Here is an 18,128-nt window from a genome sequence, read left to right as displayed (position 1 = left end):
AACACAAAACAAAACACAATAAAAATTTTATATTTTTTTTTATTTATTTAGGCGAGAGGTTTATACTCGTCAGTGTACGAGTGCAGTTGTAGTCCAAATTTAAATTTATACTTTCTGGATAAGTCCAGGTCGTCCACTGAGAGATTTATTTATGGCAAAAGAAAAAGAATGTCACACACACACACACGCATTTAGAGGATGGATAACATGATTTTTTATGATTTTTTTTAGATAACAAATACTAGAAAATAAAACAAGACAGAAGTTGAAATAAATACTGAACGTGAGAATATGAAATTGGATAGTACTTGAGTTAAAACAATTTCAGTGCCAACCCGTTGATTCCCAAATTTAAGCATAAAAGATTAGCAACATTAATTTAATTTCAGATATGAGGGTTTGTTATTAAATGCAATTAAAGATAATGATAGCTCTAGTTTCAGCAATCCCCATACATGATATGCGGGATTCTAAGTTAAGAAACTACCATAAATTCAATTACAATTAATACACAAAACAACTAAATTAATCATCCGGGTTTGGGTATGATAGCGTTTCCAGTTCTAGTAACTCTCATGCATGACATGAAAGCTCTAAGTTAGGCTTACGCTCCAATCCAAACCTAGTGATTTTTCAATAATCAAAACACACTCATATTGAAGTTTAAACTAATGTTACTCATTTAAAGCGTAACTTTATTTGGGAATCATTAGCGTTGGACACTGTCCTTGCCTTAACCCAAGATTAGATTTAGCTACTCATCTCCATTAAATTAATTGACAGGAATTTAAATGACATAATTTAAATGACAGAATTTAAATGACAGGAATTAAAATAGAAGAAACTAACCGGCCATTTAGGCGGTAGATAATTAAAATACAAGAATTAAAATTGCAAGAATTTAAAGGCATAAACTAACCGTCCATTTAGGCGGTGAACAATTAAAATACAAGAATAAAAATTACAGAAATTTAAAGGCATAAACTAACCGTCCATTTAGGCGGTGAATAATAAAGTAATAATAAATGACATAAGAATTTAAAAGAAGAAAGAAATGAAGGTAGTAAGATCACAAGAGAAAATACTAAAGAAAATGAGAGAGAACAAAAGCAATTCTCAAAGAGAGAATTCTAAGGAAATAACTAAACTTTGATTCAAGAATAATAATCACACTTACAAATGCAATCAAGTGAGCTATTTATAGGCCACAAGATGCAATACAAACCACACAATTTCAATTATTCAATTAGACATAATTATATCTAATGGGCACTCACACACTTAAAGTTAAATGGATTTTAGCTATAATACACACCTAATATTAAATGGATTTTAGCTAAAATACATACCTAATAAAGCACTCATAAAGTTAAATGGATTTTAGCTATAATATCCACCTAATAGTTAAATGGATTTTAGCTAAAAAACATACCTAATAAAGCTCTCACATAAAAAATAAAAATAGATTTCTATAAATTGGTTTTTTAATCTTTATTAGGATTAAAAATAATCCTTGGGCCTTCTCCAAATAATATCTTCCATGGGTTGCTTCAAATTGGGCCTTAATTCTTCATGGGCTTGAATTCTTCATGGATTTGAATTTTTCATGGGCTTGATTTCTTCATGGATTTGATGTCTTCATGGACTTTAAATCTTCATGGGCTTGAATTCTTCATGCCTAAAAAAATAATTTAATGTTATTAATAAATTATATATTATATATATGTATTACACATGGCACACATATATATATATTAGATTATATTATATATATATATTACATGCATGCATATAATGATGTATATGTATTATATATAATTTTATATATTATTATTATTATTATTAAATTTTACTTTAAAATTTCATTTCATTCATTTTTCAATTTAAACTTGCATATAACCATAAAATATATATTAATATCTAATTTAAACCATTTTTAAGATCAAAAGAAGGGTATAATTATAACAAAAGTTTTACAAAATTAACCACTAATCACACGCATGAGAGTTACTAGAACTGGAAACGCTATCATACCCAAACCCGGATGATTAATTTAGTTGTTTTGTGTATTAATTGTAATTGAATTTATGGTAGTTTCTTAAATTAGAATCCTGCATATCATGTATGGGGATTGCTTAAACTGGAGCTATCATTATCTTTAATTGCATTTAATAACAAATCCTCATATCTGAAATTAAATTAATGTTGCTAATCTTTTATGCTAATATTTGGGAATCAACGGGTTGGCACTGAAATTGTCTTAACTCAAGTACTTTCCAATTTCATATTCTCACGTTTAGTATTTATTTCAACTTCTATCTTGCTTTATTTTCTAGTATTTGTTATCTAAAAAAATCATAAAAAATCATGTTATCAATCCATCTAAATGCGTGTGCGTGTGTGTGACATTCTTTTTTTTCTTTTGCCATAAATAAATCTCTCAGTGGACGACCTGGACTTATCCAGAAAGTATAAATTTAAATTTGAACTACAACTGCACTCGTACACTGACGAGTATAAACCTCTCGCCTAAATAAATAAATAAAATATAAAATTTTTATTGTGTTTTGTTTTGTGTTTTAATTGCAGGGTGAGAGTGCAGTCAAGTGACATGTGAATGGTTTACTGTGAATGTTCATCCCTATGGTTTGGTTTATTATGGTTGTCCAAACAGTTATTTACACATGCATTAAATTTCGTACGGTAAGTTACATACATTGAGATGTTGATTTTTATGCATGTTATGATTTTTCGGCATTGGCTTGTTTGTGTCGTCCATGTGGGGCGTGGGTTGGTAACTTGTGATGTAGCCCAGAGCGACAGCACTCGGGATGCGTACCTAGGATTAATGCTAGGTGACCCACTTGAGATGGGGCTGTGACAGACTTCACCCTACGGGACCCAAGTGGCGGGGCTGAGAGTGGACACCACCCCGGTTGTTGGCTCAAGTGGCGGGGCTGCGAGTGGACACCACCCCAGGTTCCTTTGAGCAATAGCATTAATGCCGTGGTGACGTTGATTCCGAGGATAGTGCTGATGTGGCACTCTTGGGGCTAGGGTTGCGTTGGGTTTTGGAATGCTTTTGAGTTGGAGCGTAAAGCCTAACAATGACAATGGGGTGATTCTCGGGTTCGTGTGTCGAGGTTGTCCCTCTTAAGCAGGATTGTGTTTGCCAATGGGCCGATGGGGTCGGGTCGCCTTTAGAGAGATTGCATTTTCCCCGATTAGGGTTAAGTGCTATGTGGGATTCTCTTAGGCTAGTGCATGTCGGGATTTATCGATTTTATATATGATTTTTCATATCTGCATGAAAACGTTTTTGAACTCTCACTTAGATGATTTAGCATCTAATTTGGACTATGTCCCTGGAATATTCAAACGTTCCAGGTGAAAGCAGTGGCGCCAAGGAAAAGAATGTCGTCGAGATGTAGCTGCTATGTTTAGTTTTCGTAGGGTTTGACTGTGATTACGATGTTCAGAGGTTATGTAATATTTTGATATTTTCATGTGAAACATCTATTTGGTTATTGTAAAGGAATTGTCGGTTATATATCATTGAGGTTTCGATCTTGCTTCCGCTGATATGATTGTTAATACCTGTCTTAGTTTATTTATTATTAAATTTGATATGCTAAGAAGGTACGATCGGGATTGACGGGAAATGATTATGATGAAGGTATATGTATCGAGAGACTTATGTTGTGTGTTTAAAAATATATATATATATATCCCCGAAATTTCGAATTAACGCTCGCTTGGGAAAAGTGGGGCATTACAGTATACACACAAGATTTTGAGGTTTGAGAGGTATAATAAGTTTTTTTATAACTTGAGGGACACAATAGATCCCCCACAAATTAATAGGCATAAGTGATTAAATAGGGTAGGGAGAGTCTAAGGACAAAAATATGTTTTTAACCTTTTTTAAAAAAAAAGCTAATGAACCATGTAACAATGAGGGTTTTAGAACTCACATAGACAGTGTCGGACCTAAGTTTTTGGGGCCCTGAGGCAAGATGTGAAAATGGGCCCCAAATTGTATAATAAAATATAAAAAATAAATAAATATTTATACCATAAGAATAAAATTAATTTTTTTTTAAATTATCAATTAAAAATTACCATAAACGAAACGAATGATACTACTATAAACGAAACGAAATAAAGAAGCAACTAATCGCTGAAAGTTGAAGTAGATCTGGAGTTAGAGCATCTGAGAAGCAGATCTAATCTGATGACCCAATCGGCAATCAAGAGGTAGCGAGCCACCGGCCACAACCCACAAGGGCGAGTGATGAAGGGCGATGGCGAGCCAGCGACCGAGCAGAACAGCGAGAGGCGATGCTTGCTGGGCGAGCGCTCGAGCAACGAGCCACCGACCACGAGGGCGAGACAAGTCGCTGAGGACGAGCCATCACCGATCGAGCAGCGAGAGGCGAGAAAGCGAGGGCGAGGAGCATCAAGAAGAGAGAGAGGTAGCGAGCTACCGGTGACGGAGCAGCAACGAGAGAGGAGAGCGAGGGCGAGGCGCGACGGAGCCAAAAAGGTAGGGCTAGGGCAGCGAGCGAAAGAAAGAGAGGGAGAAGGGTCACGAGAAGGGGATGGGCGGGCAGAAAAAGCATGGGGCCTTAAGTTGTGAAATTTTCATGAGCCCCTAGTTGTGAAATTTGCATGGACCATTTTCAATTTATGGGCCCCTAAATTGTGAAATTTCCATGGGCCCTGAGGTAGCTGTCTCATGGGCCTCATGGAAGGTCCGGCCCCGCACATAGATAGTTAATGATTTGTTCTTCTTGTATTACCTCCGACCCATTATTTTTCTTCTCTTGTGTTTCATCACATGGTTATAAGGGTTAAATTAATTAAAAAATACGTGTCTCACCACCATGTAATCAAATAATAAAAAATTTCAATAATTTATAAAAAAAAAATATAAGTTCAGAGTATAACAAATCGAAAATACCAACAACATGAGATAGCAACAGAGGCATGCTAGCCACACAAACCTTAGCTTCTGATCCTGAAAGCAACAAAGCAGAATGTAGTAGCTAGCTGGTAACAACAACAATAATATCACCACAACCAAATCCAAACAACTCAAAACTCAAAAGATGGAACATCTTAAACCCATGTATTGGAGGGTATATTTTGAAAAGAAAACGAATAAACAATGGAAAAGAAAAAAAGAAGCTAAAAAGTGGAGTGGTGCGGTGCGGCTTGGCTTGGCTTGGCTTGGCTGACCCAATAATAATGCATACATACATACATACAAGAACGAGATGTCTGGACCATGCTATTGGTTGTTGCGTCAGATTCTCTTACCATATTTGGCAATCGCCTAACCCCTGGCTTTGACATTTTTATAGTAATCCACTTGGTGGTGCGCAATCATCAATGCTAATAATATTTCCTTACATTTACATATCCTTAATTAATCCATCATATTATATACATTTGTCACGGAGGTTATTTTTACACATTTCTTACTGTTTACTTTCTATATGTCAAGTCTTTATTATTTGTGACTTTTCAAACGAACTCTTATCCCATCGGTTAAGAGTTTAAATGGAATGAATATGTTTAATTTTAAATTTTGAATTAAAAAAAAAAAGTAAAAATAGACCGAGTGGGCCCGATAAAGACTTTTAAACAGACAAAATATGAGAATATAGTGACCCAAAATATCAAAAATAAAGCTGCATAAAGTGCTGCAAAAATGACCTTAATTAGAAGGTCATTCGTGAACTACGAGATACAGCTAACCATAATAACAGCTACAAGACATTAATACTATCTGAATAAATTTACTTGTAAACTGTTCATTTCTTGTGTCTATTGTCTTAAAAAGACCCGTCCAAAAGATATACAGTGGGGGGCAAGTACGTACTCAAATTATCAGAAAAGATATTATTGTTATTTGATCTACTTTTCTTAGATACCACTTGAAGGTATCGTACTGACGGATCTACGTACCATTCAAAAGATTTATATTTTTATTAATATTTTTTTATATATTTGTGTTAATTTACCACTACAAATTATTAATCTCAAATTTAAATGTCTAAATAAATTTATCATTTGAAATATATTGAGAAATGAAATATCTTTTTTGTTAGACTTAATGTTAATTATTATCTTAAAAGATAAATAATTCAAAATGTGATGCATCTATCATTAATTAATAATTAATATTTAATATTTTTTTATTTATATTAACGAATAAAATTGGGCACGTGTTCAATTCAATTGCTTAACCCAATGTCATTTGGGTAAACAAAATGAGATTAAAACCAAATGAAATTAAAAAAGATCCAAATCAAATAAGATTAAATATTCTTAATTGTTTCTCATATATACAAAAAGTGTCATTAATATATCTATGAATTTTAAATCATAATAAGACAAGAGTAACTTTATCAATATTGTATTAAAATTTATTTTTATTTAAAATTTTTCTAAAAAACTAAAATTGTAGTCACCCGATAAACAAGTCCTTCATCTAGAATTTGAGAGGTTGAGAATGGCCCACGACAGGGCGAAGGAAAAGCCCGGGAACCCGACCCGGTAAGAACATTGAACAGTAACATCGTCCAATCAAAACTCGCCAGCGTTTTTGACGAAACCACCCCGGTTTTACAAAACCGCCTACGCTCCCCTCGTAGCGGCTTTCGAACTTTCCATACTCATGACTCACACAGTGCAAGCTCTCACAACGTTCTCTCTCGCTTTTCATCTCATGGCAATGTCGTGAAAAGTCCTCCCACTCGGAACCTCAGCGGACAGGAGATACACCCGGGTGAAAGCCTAGGCGGATTGCTTGGTTTTCTTTGCCGTGCTTGGGTTCCCAGAAAGGGAGGGAAAATGGGGAGGGGAAGGGTGCAGCTCCGGAGAATCGAGAACAAGATCAACCGCCAAGTCAGCTTCTCGAAGCGCCGTTCTGGGCTGCTGAAGAAAGCCCACGAGATCTCCGTTTTGTGCGATGCCGAGGTTGGGCTCATCATCTTCTCCACCAAAGGCAAGCTCTTTGAGTACGCCACTGATTCCCGGTTAGATTCCCCATTTCCCTCAACTCATTGTATTCTTCTTCCATTCACCCAAATACACACACACACTGTTGGTTTCTTTTGGACATCTTTTTTTTATAGTTTGGGTTGGCTTCTCGATGTGGCTTCATGCAGAAGCTATATTAACTTATATTATATTATATTATATTATTAAATTTGGAAAACGTGGAGACTGACCCGCATGTAGAGGTGAATCATATGCATATATTTTTGTAAACAGCCGTAAAGACATCGAGTGATGAGTGAATTAATGATTTCGAATTCTGAGATGAAATCTGCAGTGTGAGGTTGTGAACGAAATATCTGATTGGAACATGCCCCTTAAAAGGGGGACTATTGAAGCTTGCCAATATGTCGAATAGCGTGGCCACCAGTGATTGGGGTTTCTTTTTAGGGAAATTTATTCTAAACCTCTCTCTTTTTTGCCTCTTTTCGTTTCTTCCCTCTAAAACGTTGTGCTTTTTCTTTTTGGTTACATTTGTAGATTGAAAGTAATTTGGTTCAGTTGATTCAAAGTTTGGTTCTGTATCTACTTTGAATTGCGACCCTTTTCCGGGGTTTACTTAAAGAGTGAAATATACAAAATTTGTGAAGTAGATTTACAGATGGGTTTTCTCTTTCTCGATTTTCTCTTCAATGGATCGATAGAAAATTCTTCTTCATGGTTATTTGGAGAGAGGATGGTGTAAGAGGGGCATTCAACTAGCAGCAAATGCTCAAATACGGAAAAGCAAGAAAAGTCATACTCCCGTAGTACGACCGGTTGTGTGATTGGTTCATAATTATATGTTTTTCAGGCCTAAATTCTAAAGCAGCCATTTTTATGGAAAATTATAAACATTACCACCAGGTATTTTATATTTATAGGAACATACTACATACTACACACACACACACCTGTAGAACTGTTAAAACACTCTCACATTATACAAAACACAAATACATATAAAAAAGTGGAGAAATTATTTTGTCTCTGATGCACCATGTCTTGCAATTCTTGATAAAATTTGCAAATATAAATTATTAAAAAAATAATGACATGAATTTCCTTACTTTTTGTATGTGATAATAAATTATTAATTTAAAATACCAAAATTTATTTGGTGTCTCAAAAATATAAAATATTTTTTTTTTTATAGAAAACGATATGAACTATGTGATATATGTAACGCTTCCACTCTTAGCTTCTTTTTTTTTTTTTTTTTTGGATTCTTTGAATCCAGTCTCAGAGTTAAGCTTATACATTTCCAGTAAGGGGCTGGAAAGTTTTCAATGAACAGTTGCTTAAACATTGTCCCTGGCCAATAGTATCTGCCGCCGCAAAGAATCCAACGCTTGGACCTATTGGAAGTCTACACTTTCACTGTAGAATGTACATCAATATAAACTATTGGTTGCTCAATCTTTGTTATACGCTGAAAGATACACTTGATTCTTGTGGGGGATGGGATGGGATAAAGCTGGGAGGGAACGCATGATATATAGGCAAGGTGCAGTATTTGATATATATAAGGTGGGTGGGTGGGTGTACAAAGCTAAAGATAATTATATAAGGATATGTTTATAATTATGGGTTTTCTGCAAATCATGTTCTATTTAGTGGGCTTAAGAAAAATTTCAAGATTATACTGCACTTTCTTTTTTCATGTAGGACATGATCATCAGTTGACTAGTCATGTTGCTCAATTATTCAATTTTCTTTAGTCAGTCATTTTAAAAATATTTTGTGGAGAAATCTTGGCAATCATTGTAGCCAAACAAAGGTCGCGAATTAGAGACTTGGGAATTGCCATGGAAACAAGCTGTATGAAGAGTTTCTAAATCGACATATTATCCATTTCATTGCAAGTTATTGCTGATATTTTTTTCCTTTCACTTCTTTGACAGCATGGATAGAATCCTTGAACGATATGATAGATGCTCATATGCAGAAAATCAGCTTACTGCAGCTAACCATGAATCACCGGTTTGTCTCACTCTAGACTAAACAAGCAAGTGTTGGTGGCAATAAGTACTATTTGGCAATATATGGTAAGTGATGATTTTTGCAGGGAAGCTGGGCTCTGCAACATGCAAAGCTTAAGGCCAGGCTGGAGGTTTTGCAAAGAGATCAGAGGTATCAGGTTGCCCTTTCCGATTATATGCAGAATATTAGAATGTAAAAAGCAGCAAGAAGACAAATTTTGATGAATTTTGCAGGCATTTACTGGGTGAAGACATTGAGCATTTGAGTCTCAAAGAGCTGCAGACTTTGGAGAATCAGCTTGAGACTGCGCTTAGACACACAAGGTCGAGAAAGGTGAGTTAAGAAAACCATCTTAATGTACTTTTAGTGTGACAGCGCAAAACAAACTGAACGTTTTTCCTGCAGAACCATCTAATGAATGAATGCATCACCGAGCTTCAGAAAAAGGTGAGATCGATGCCGGTCCATGTATTTTTGTGTTGATTGTCTAACCAACCTGTCACGAATAAGCATTTGGTATGTTCGATCACTGATAATGATCATGATGTGTGTGTTTCTAAACGATTCTAATGACTCGAACACAAGTTTTCTCATTCATAACTAAAGCACTTGGCCATAAATTTAAACTTGGAAGCAAGATACTCAGTTATTTCCTCTCTTTTGTTTGTCATGTTCGATATATATAGGACAAGGCATTGAGGGAACAAATTATCTTGCTTGCGAAGAAGGTACTCCTTATATTCATGCTGTTTTGAAGATTATATTATCTGTGTTCTAATCATACTGGATAATGGTTCCAAGAACTCTTACATTTCATGCCAAAATAGATCAAGGAGAAGGAGAAGGAACAGGCGCAACAGGCTCCATCTGATGAGCAGCCAAACCCCGAACCGAGTTCCTCATCCTCTGGAGGCCAACCACTACCATTCCACTCCTTAAACATTGGGTTAGCCCTTGATCTGCCTCTTACATTGTGCAATGATGCCAATATAAAAGACTTGCCTTAACAAAAGAAGAAAATAATAGCAATACTATGATGAAAGGACAAGACTCCCCTATGGTATCAATTTGATAGATGGTGGAGGCAAACTTTAGCACTGATATTTCTTGGTTATAGAAGGCAAATATTAGATAAGAGGAAGGTTAATATATGAGGATGAGAAGAAAAAAAGACTTTCTACTGAATCTTTTATCTTAACTTGTATCAAGATGGTTGTGCATATAGATAATTGAAACTCTAGAATTCATATAGGTGATCTAACCTGTTGAAATTATGATTTGTTATTGTATCAAAATAAGAGAAGTATTCTAAATAACTATCCCAATTATAAACATTAAACTTAACTTCTACCTATCTTAATGCTATCAATCAATCACATTAATTAATGCCTTTATTTTTTAACAATTCATCTATATATTTAATTAAAATAGTATTTGTTAACCAACATATAGATCGAAAAATATAATATATGGAAAGCATTTCAAACTAAGGTAGTCACGTGACTTCTTATCTGGTATTTTTTAGATATGTTTATCTCTCTCTCTTTCTAAATAAATATATTTTAGACCTTGTAGATAAAAACAAATAACACATGTCCTCCAATGCATTCTAAACAATTTAACAAACAATTTGAAAAAAATCTTTAAATACTTTCTTAACCTTATCTTGATCATTTTATATTTTGATTTGAAAAATATTCTAATTTTATCTTACTCATTTTAATAAACACTATCTAAATATATACTTCTAAATATATATTCCTTCTAGAATTTGAGTTATGCCATTAGCAAAGAGAACAAAAACCCAATATCCAAAAGATCAAAACAAGGCAAAATCAAGTTCATAATCCAGCAAAAAGGCGCCATGGTTGGCTGTCAAACTAAATCTCTTTTCTCCACCTAGGAGAGCCTCTAATTCATTCTACCAAACCCTATTTTCCAAAAGCTTTTAACCTGGAAAGCTTAGTACGTTGGATATTGCTTCTTATTTTATGGCAAGGGTACTGAATTATGTCATCAAGTTGTTGCAGCGGCGCTTACCAGCAGGCGGCTGAAGAAAATGGAGGAGACGTTGAAGTAGCTCCAGTTTTTCAAATTCAACTGCCGCCATGGATGCTTCCCCATGTTAGTGGGTAAAGCAAGCAGTGTCTTCTGGCAACTACGCATTTTTTATCTTTATTGCTATATATATACATATATGTTGGAAGGTACTCCTTCCCTCTTCCTCAACCACTGCGTGTGGTATTGTGTGTGAGACCAAATAAACAGGGAAGAGCCTTTTCTTTGTTGTAAAAAAAAATCCTTGAAATATTTGGATAGAAGGCCTATTTATAGACAAAAGGTTAAACAAAAAATAAGTACAATGTATTAAATATTTTTATCAAAATTCTAAAAAAACTCTCTCAATTTTCGTGTTTCATGGGCTTCTATTAACTTCTTCTTCCATATCCATTCTGCCTTAATTTTCGTGCAAGTTTAAATAACATTCCTCTCCCCCCCCCCCCCCCCCCCCCCAAACTTGCATTTTCAAAATCTTGAGGTTTGCTTCGAGTAGTCACTCCGACCTTGTTTGAGATGCTTGAATGTTTCAAGTTTTAATGGCTTTGTTAAGATATCTGTTACTTGTTTAACAGTCTTCACATGTACCAACTCAATTTCATTTGACTTGATTTGTTCTCGAATATAGTTATAATACCTTGAGAGCCCAATATTAAGTTCAAGAAGGGACTCTAGAGAAGTTAGTATATATATCAAGAATAATAAGGAAATAAATAACACCAACTATATACCTTTTGAGCTGAATGTGAATAAAAAACTCTCGAATTAAGCGTGCTTGAGCTAGGGTAGCTCAAAGATAGGTGACCTCTAGGAAGTTCACGTAAACCCATTAGGGTAAATTGATTTGGTCTTTCCTATCGCTCGATGCAGGATGTTACAGGTGGTATTAGAACCGACCCTTGGAGAAGGCGATCCGATGAAGGCAAGGAGTGGCGCTGAGGCGCGAAGGCCTGAATAAGCAGCGGCTCCTGATAGGCTTCTAAGATGGCAGCCCTTTGGGGGAGAAAATCTAGGATCAGTTGTAAGGTCACATAATTAATAAGAACGTCATGTGCTCAAGGGGGGAGAATGTAATACCTCGAGAGCCCAATATCAGGTCTAAGAAATGACTCTAGAGAAGCTAGTATATATATCGATGATAGTAAGAAATGAAACAATACTAGTTGGATACCTTTTGGGCTGAATGTAGATAAAGAACTCACGAGTTAAGTGTGCTTGAGCTAAGGTAGTTCAAAGATGGGTGACTCTTGGGAAGTTCGCGTAGGCCTATTAGGATAAGTTAATTCGATTTTTCCTATCACTCGATGCAGAATGTTACAATAGTGAAATCTGAGTGTCAATATGCTTCGACCGTTGATGATGAATTGGATTTTTATTAAAGCAATGGTCAACTTGTTATCCAGATATAACTTTGTTGGATTAGTCTACTCTAATTTTAGCTCCTTCAATGATCTTCGTAACCATACTGCATGTCAAGCACATGATGCAGTTGCGATATACTCGGCCTTACAAGTTGAAAGTGCAACTATGGATTGCTTCTTCGATAACCATGTGAATGTTGTTACTTTAAAGTATAATACGTACCCTATCATGCTTTTCTAGTCATTAGGACTTCAGCCCAGTCATTATCATTGTATCCGATCAATTACAGATTTCATGATCCATAGAACAAGCCATGTTGCATTGTCTCTTTAATATAATAAAACACCTTATTTGTTACCATTAGGTGTGAGCCCTTTGGCTCCTCCATAACCGGTTTCCTAAGCCAACTCCAAATAGAATATTCGGCTTTGTGCAAACGAAATACCTCAAATTGCCAATCAAGCTCTTGTAGTATGTTGGATTCACTAATCTTCCTCCTTCTTCTTTGTTTAACTTGACTCCACATTCCACTAGGGTATCTATTCCACATTCCACTAAGGTGTCTACTAGATCATGTCAAATTTCTCCGAGACCTTATAGGCCCATCTTGTTTGAGATACAAATATTCCATTCCAAGACCTTGGTTTTGTTTTACCTTTAAGACCAAGAAATGTGCCATGAGTCCCAAATTTGTCATCTCAAACTCATTCTCCATCAATCTATTCAACTTGTGGATCATGACCAGATTGTCATCAGTGAAGACTAAATCATCCACATACAGGCAGACTAGTAATGTGTCATCTTTGGGGTTTGTCTTCTTGTATAGAGCATGTTCATATGGGCACTTTGTGAATCTAGATTGAGTGAAGTAGACATTGATCTTTACATTCCATGTTATTGGATCTTGCTTTAACACATAAAAAGCTTTTCTCAATTGACATATTTTGCTTTTTTTCCCTTTTTATCTAAATCTAGAGGGTTGATTCACATAAATCTCCTCCTCGAGGTACCCATTTAAGAAGGCTAACTTAACATCCATTTGGTATAGTTTTCATTTATTTTGAACAGTTGCTAAGATCATTAATTTGATTATCTCTAGGTGGGCTATTAGAGCGAACACCTCGTCATAGTCGGCTCCATGCTTTTGTTTGTAGCCTTTCACTACAACATTTGCCTTATGTTTTTTCACCTCTCCTTCTGCATTCTTTTTTGTCTTGAACACCCATTTAACATCAATTGCCTTGTGCCCTTGTGGTATCTCAACTAGCTCACAAGTTTGATTTTTGTTTATTATTCAAATCTCTTCTCCATTTCTTATATTGAGATGTCTCCTCGAATGTCAATGAATCAAAATATGCAAACAAACAAACAAAGATAAGTCTTCATCTTCTTCAATTCATAGGCCAGTGTTGTAGATGTCTTGTAGACTTCTTATTTTTCTCGTGGGTTGACTGCTTGATTCTTCAGTCTCGAGATGGACTTTAAGATGATCCTCAATTTGGGGTAGAGACTCATCATCTTTCTCTTCCACCACAACCTGTTTTTCTTTCCCATCAATCCAATTTCAGAATCATTTTTCATCAAATTTGACATTTATTGACCATACAACCTTCTTCACAATTGGATTGTAGAGTTTTATAGCCTCTCAAATTTTCTCCATATCCAAGGAAGATGCACTTTTAACTCTTGTTTTTGAGCTTTGTTCTCCTCTCTTCGAGCACTTTGGCATATGCCACACAGGTGTTGGAAGGTACTCCTTCTCTCTTCCTCAACTAGTATGTGTGTGGGTGTTATGTGTGAGATCAAATAAACAGGGAAGAGCCTTTGTTGTCGGAAAAAATCCTTGAAATATTTGGATACAAACCTTACTTATAGGAAAAAGTTTAAACATAAAATAAATACAATACATAAATTTTTTTTATCAACATTTTAAAAAAGTCCTCTCGCTTTTCGTGTTGTGTTCATGGGCTACTATCAGATCAGATCCATTATTCTTAGTTTTCGTGCAAGTTTAAACTCCAACAATATTTTATATATATACCTTGACATGGCCAACTCGTTTCTGTAAAAAATATCTTGTGACAACTATATTATATATATTTATATGTCGTAACTTTGTCTGCTTTTAGAATCCGAGGCACAGTGAAGTAGAAATAATGTTCATTTATATATAAGGAAAGGGGATCAACAAAGCAACCAATGTGTTTGTTATGTATCTAGAGATTTTGTGGAGTGTGATAATCCCTCCCCTTCTGCTTGGAGCTGTCTTCCTGATCAATTCTTCTGCTAGGCTCAGCTCTCGTTGGGTAGGATTGCTCCTGGCCATTAGAATGTCCCAAGAATTTTAAAGCTATTGACAATATATATATATATAGTTATAGTTATAGTTATTTTTCAGAAGTGGGTATTTGGAGATTAATTTTCTAAAGACAGCTTTAGAACCTAGTTCATAAATAAAAGTGTTTTCTTTTAAGGTTACCTCCTCATTTCAAAATTAAAAAGATGAATTTTCGATCTTCCAACCATAACCAAACCGTCTTAAAGGGTGCTAGAAAGTAGCACTGAAGACCACAATGCCCTCGCAAATTGACTTTTCCTTGATGGTCTTATGTTATGCCTTATCAAGTGGAACCTTTTCTGTGAGGTGCCAATCATCCAGAAATTCCCATCAAGTCCTGGGGTTACCCAAAGGTCAAGCTGCACTTTTTCTTTCACATTAATGAATTTTTGGACTCTTGTAACCAAAATATCAATCGGGTTTCAAAGAAATGGTTGGCTGTTGGGCACTTCCTCTACATGATATTGTTTTAGATTCACATTACAAACACGGCCCAAACATTTCCCAATAATCTTCAGACCCCATTCTGTTTTGGGCCCCATCTTTACCTAATGTGAAAAGATGATTAGTTTCAAAGCATGGCATAACACCCATCAAAAAGCCCAATCATGGGCTGTGAGACAAAGTCAAATGATTTGCATCTAAGTCGTCCAAATTCTTCTCTCATTCGTGAAGTTGGCCAAAACCAGTACTCAAATGGGATTTTAATCCACTTTGTAACGATCTTATCACTCAAACCTGCTGTGACCTACTACTTATAACAAAAGAAAGAAAAACCCAACCATTATTTGAATAGGATAAAAAAAAAGTTAAAAGGAGTAGTGTGAGAGGTGACTGAGGGTAGAAGAATATTGCCAGCGGGAAGGAGTATTTAATTCTGTCCGGCCAAGCACAGAGAGAGAGAGGGGGGGGGGGGGGGGGGGGGGGGGGGGCTTCCAATTTCAACCAATAGTCTAAGCATGGCCCTACACCTTCATGGTGGGCACGATGAAGCGCCCGCCCCCCCTCCCCAAAACCCCACGTTGAAAGACAATAGAAACAAACAAGAAACTGGTCGGCATGATCTCTTTTTGTCATACCAGAGAATTCCTATATGAAGTCCTATATCCCCAACCCCAGTGGCAACCAAAACCAGCATTCTCTGTCCCTTATAGCTAGCAAGTATAATGGTTCAAGGAAGTACCAGAATTTTGCCAGGTTTCTGCATCAGCCGGATGGCGGTTCGAGTTCGGGTCAGAGTCCGTGCCCAGCCTGCTGAGCAGTACAAGCAGAGCTATAACTCCATCTACAGAGATGAGTCTTCCAGTAACAGCATTGAGGCTAACTTCGACTGCAACATGTTGACATCACCGGAGTCAGAAGGGCGAAACAGAGTCATGGTTGTGGCTGATTCGAGCCACAAAGCAAAGGGTGCGCTCCAGTGGGCGCTTTCCCACGCTGTCCAGAGTCAGGACACAATCGTCCTCCTCCATGTAACCACCAAGCCCTCCAAACAATGTTTGCCTTCCAGTATGTGCTCAACTCTTAACAACAACAAAACATGCTTGCTGTATGAAGCTACAATGCTAGTGAATATCCAACAAAAACAAAATATTAAACTTTTATCCTATTATGTATATTCGGCTACTTGAATTCTAGTTTGCTAATTATTTCTATCCGTGGACTTAGCCGTGAATACAATTTGCTCTTTTGATTCCAGGAAGAAACCTCAATAGGAAGAAGGCTTATCAGCTACTTTATTCTATGAGAGAACACTGTCAAAGAACAGTGCCTGGGGTGAGTAAGACTATCGGTTTTACTTATTAGCTTTATAGATACCATATCTGCCCCTTTGGTCATGGTTTCACAAAATGTGTTCTGGTCTTAGAATCAAATAAACTTAGAAATGCGTTTGGTTCCAAAACTGTTTTCAAAAAGTTTGTCTCAAAACACTTCAGTTTTACACAATAATCGAAGTTATTATTTTTGGTTTGAAAACTAACAAAATAAAGAAAACAAAAGGACAGAAACAATAGATAAATGGGCTCTACAATTATCCCTTATTTGTTCAGGGCATTGAATCGTATGGTGTTCTCTATCAACAATAGGTGCATGTTGAGATAGCAGTGGTGGAAGGGAAAGAAAAAGGACCAACAATTGTGGAAGAGGCAAAGCAGCAACGGCTCTCGCTACTGGTTCTTGGGCAAAGGAAACGATCCATGGTTTGGCGGCTGCGGACAGTGTGGATGAGGAAGAGGAAGCGAATTAGGGATGTCGAGTATTGCATTCAGAACTCTAATTGCATGACCATTGCAGTGAGGAGGAAGAGCAGGAAATGTGGTGGCTATTTAATCACCACCAAGAGTCACAAGAACTTCTGGCTTTTGGCTTAGTGGAAATCAAGGCAATTCCTACAGCTTAGTTTGTAACTCCTGAAGCAGTTTCAAGATAGAAGTTAACTGAAACTTATACCAATCAAGTAAATACATAACAAATCTACTGAGCAGGCAAAGGAGAAAATTATTGTAAAAGAATTCTTACGATCCAAGTAGCTTGCTCGTTGGTTCTGATACTCCCAAGGACTTGCAATGCCATCCACAGAAACTGGTCCTCAGTTGGTCGATGGAATGAAAAATCTTTCGCCATCTTCTTTGGTTGATACTTCTTCTCCATCCCTATCTTCATATGGTATTACCATGTCATACCCACAAGCAATAGCAATTACAGGACTCGACATTAAAAGAATATATAAACCAGTTGTCACCATGCAGAAATTTTAGTGAGTAATGAACATGCCAAACAAAGCACAGGTTTTCATCATGGACGTGCAACAGATCTAGTTCAGTAGGCAAAAATTGAAATCATATTCACAAATCAAAGTCCATGTTGCTTACATAAAATTTCCTACTCATACTACATAACTGTCTTAGTCCCTTCCCAAACAACTCATCAATTACCACCAGACACATACAATGGCATAGTGCTTAGATGCCTAAGCGTTCTCGTTTTTCTTAGCCTTTGAAGCCATGGCTTCAGATGCCAAATTCTGTTAAAAGGAGAAAAGAAAGATTTCACTTACATAATCTTGTATGCAAATGCTATTCTTTTAATCCAAGCTGGCTGAAACCACCCATTACCATTGATGTCCACTGCCCACTGTATCCAGCCTTCGAGCATCAACCAAGCCACATTTTAGCTCACTGCAACAGAACACAATCAAACTTCACCTACTGAACTGTTCAGAAGGAACAAAATTTCGTGAGTGCCTGTGGAAAGTGATCAACTCCGAACACCAATGTCTTTTGCAATGAACCAGTTGACAATCTAAATTATGAAAGGGACACTCAACAAACTATGATTA

The 18,128-nt window shown here is 36.3% G+C and overlaps 2 protein-coding genes across 2 annotated transcripts; both read left to right on the top strand.

Annotated features, from left to right (window-relative positions):
- Window positions 1-6,664: 6,664 nt before the first annotated feature.
- On the top strand, window positions 6,665-11,447 carry LOC127792805 (truncated transcription factor CAULIFLOWER A). The gene is made up of 8 exons (XM_052323401.1): window positions 6,665-7,046; window positions 8,952-9,030; window positions 9,116-9,180; window positions 9,264-9,363; window positions 9,436-9,477; window positions 9,717-9,758; window positions 9,858-9,976; window positions 11,061-11,447. Exons 1-8 carry the CDS (start codon window positions 6,862-6,864, stop codon window positions 11,164-11,166), a joined length of 738 nt encoding a protein of 245 aa, XP_052179361.1. The 5' UTR covers window positions 6,665-6,861; the 3' UTR covers window positions 11,167-11,447.
- Window positions 11,448-15,779: 4,332 nt separating this feature from the next.
- On the top strand, window positions 15,780-17,719 carry LOC127793102 (uncharacterized). Its single transcript, XM_052323888.1, has 3 exons — window positions 15,780-16,297; window positions 16,488-16,564; window positions 16,876-17,719. The coding sequence occupies exons 1-3, from the start codon at window positions 15,955-15,957 to the stop codon at window positions 17,158-17,160; spliced, it is 705 nt and encodes a 234-aa protein (XP_052179848.1). The 5' UTR covers window positions 15,780-15,954; the 3' UTR covers window positions 17,161-17,719.
- The last annotated feature ends 409 nt before the right edge of the window (window positions 17,720-18,128 follow it).

The sequence above is a fragment of the Diospyros lotus genome, unplaced genomic scaffold, assembly GCF_014633365.1.
Source record: "Diospyros lotus cultivar Yz01 unplaced genomic scaffold, ASM1463336v1 superscaf1, whole genome shotgun sequence".
Taxonomy (NCBI): domain Eukaryota; kingdom Viridiplantae; phylum Streptophyta; class Magnoliopsida; order Ericales; family Ebenaceae; genus Diospyros; species Diospyros lotus.
The sequence above is the reverse complement of the archived record's forward strand: the minus strand, read 5'-3'. Positions and strand labels throughout refer to the sequence as shown.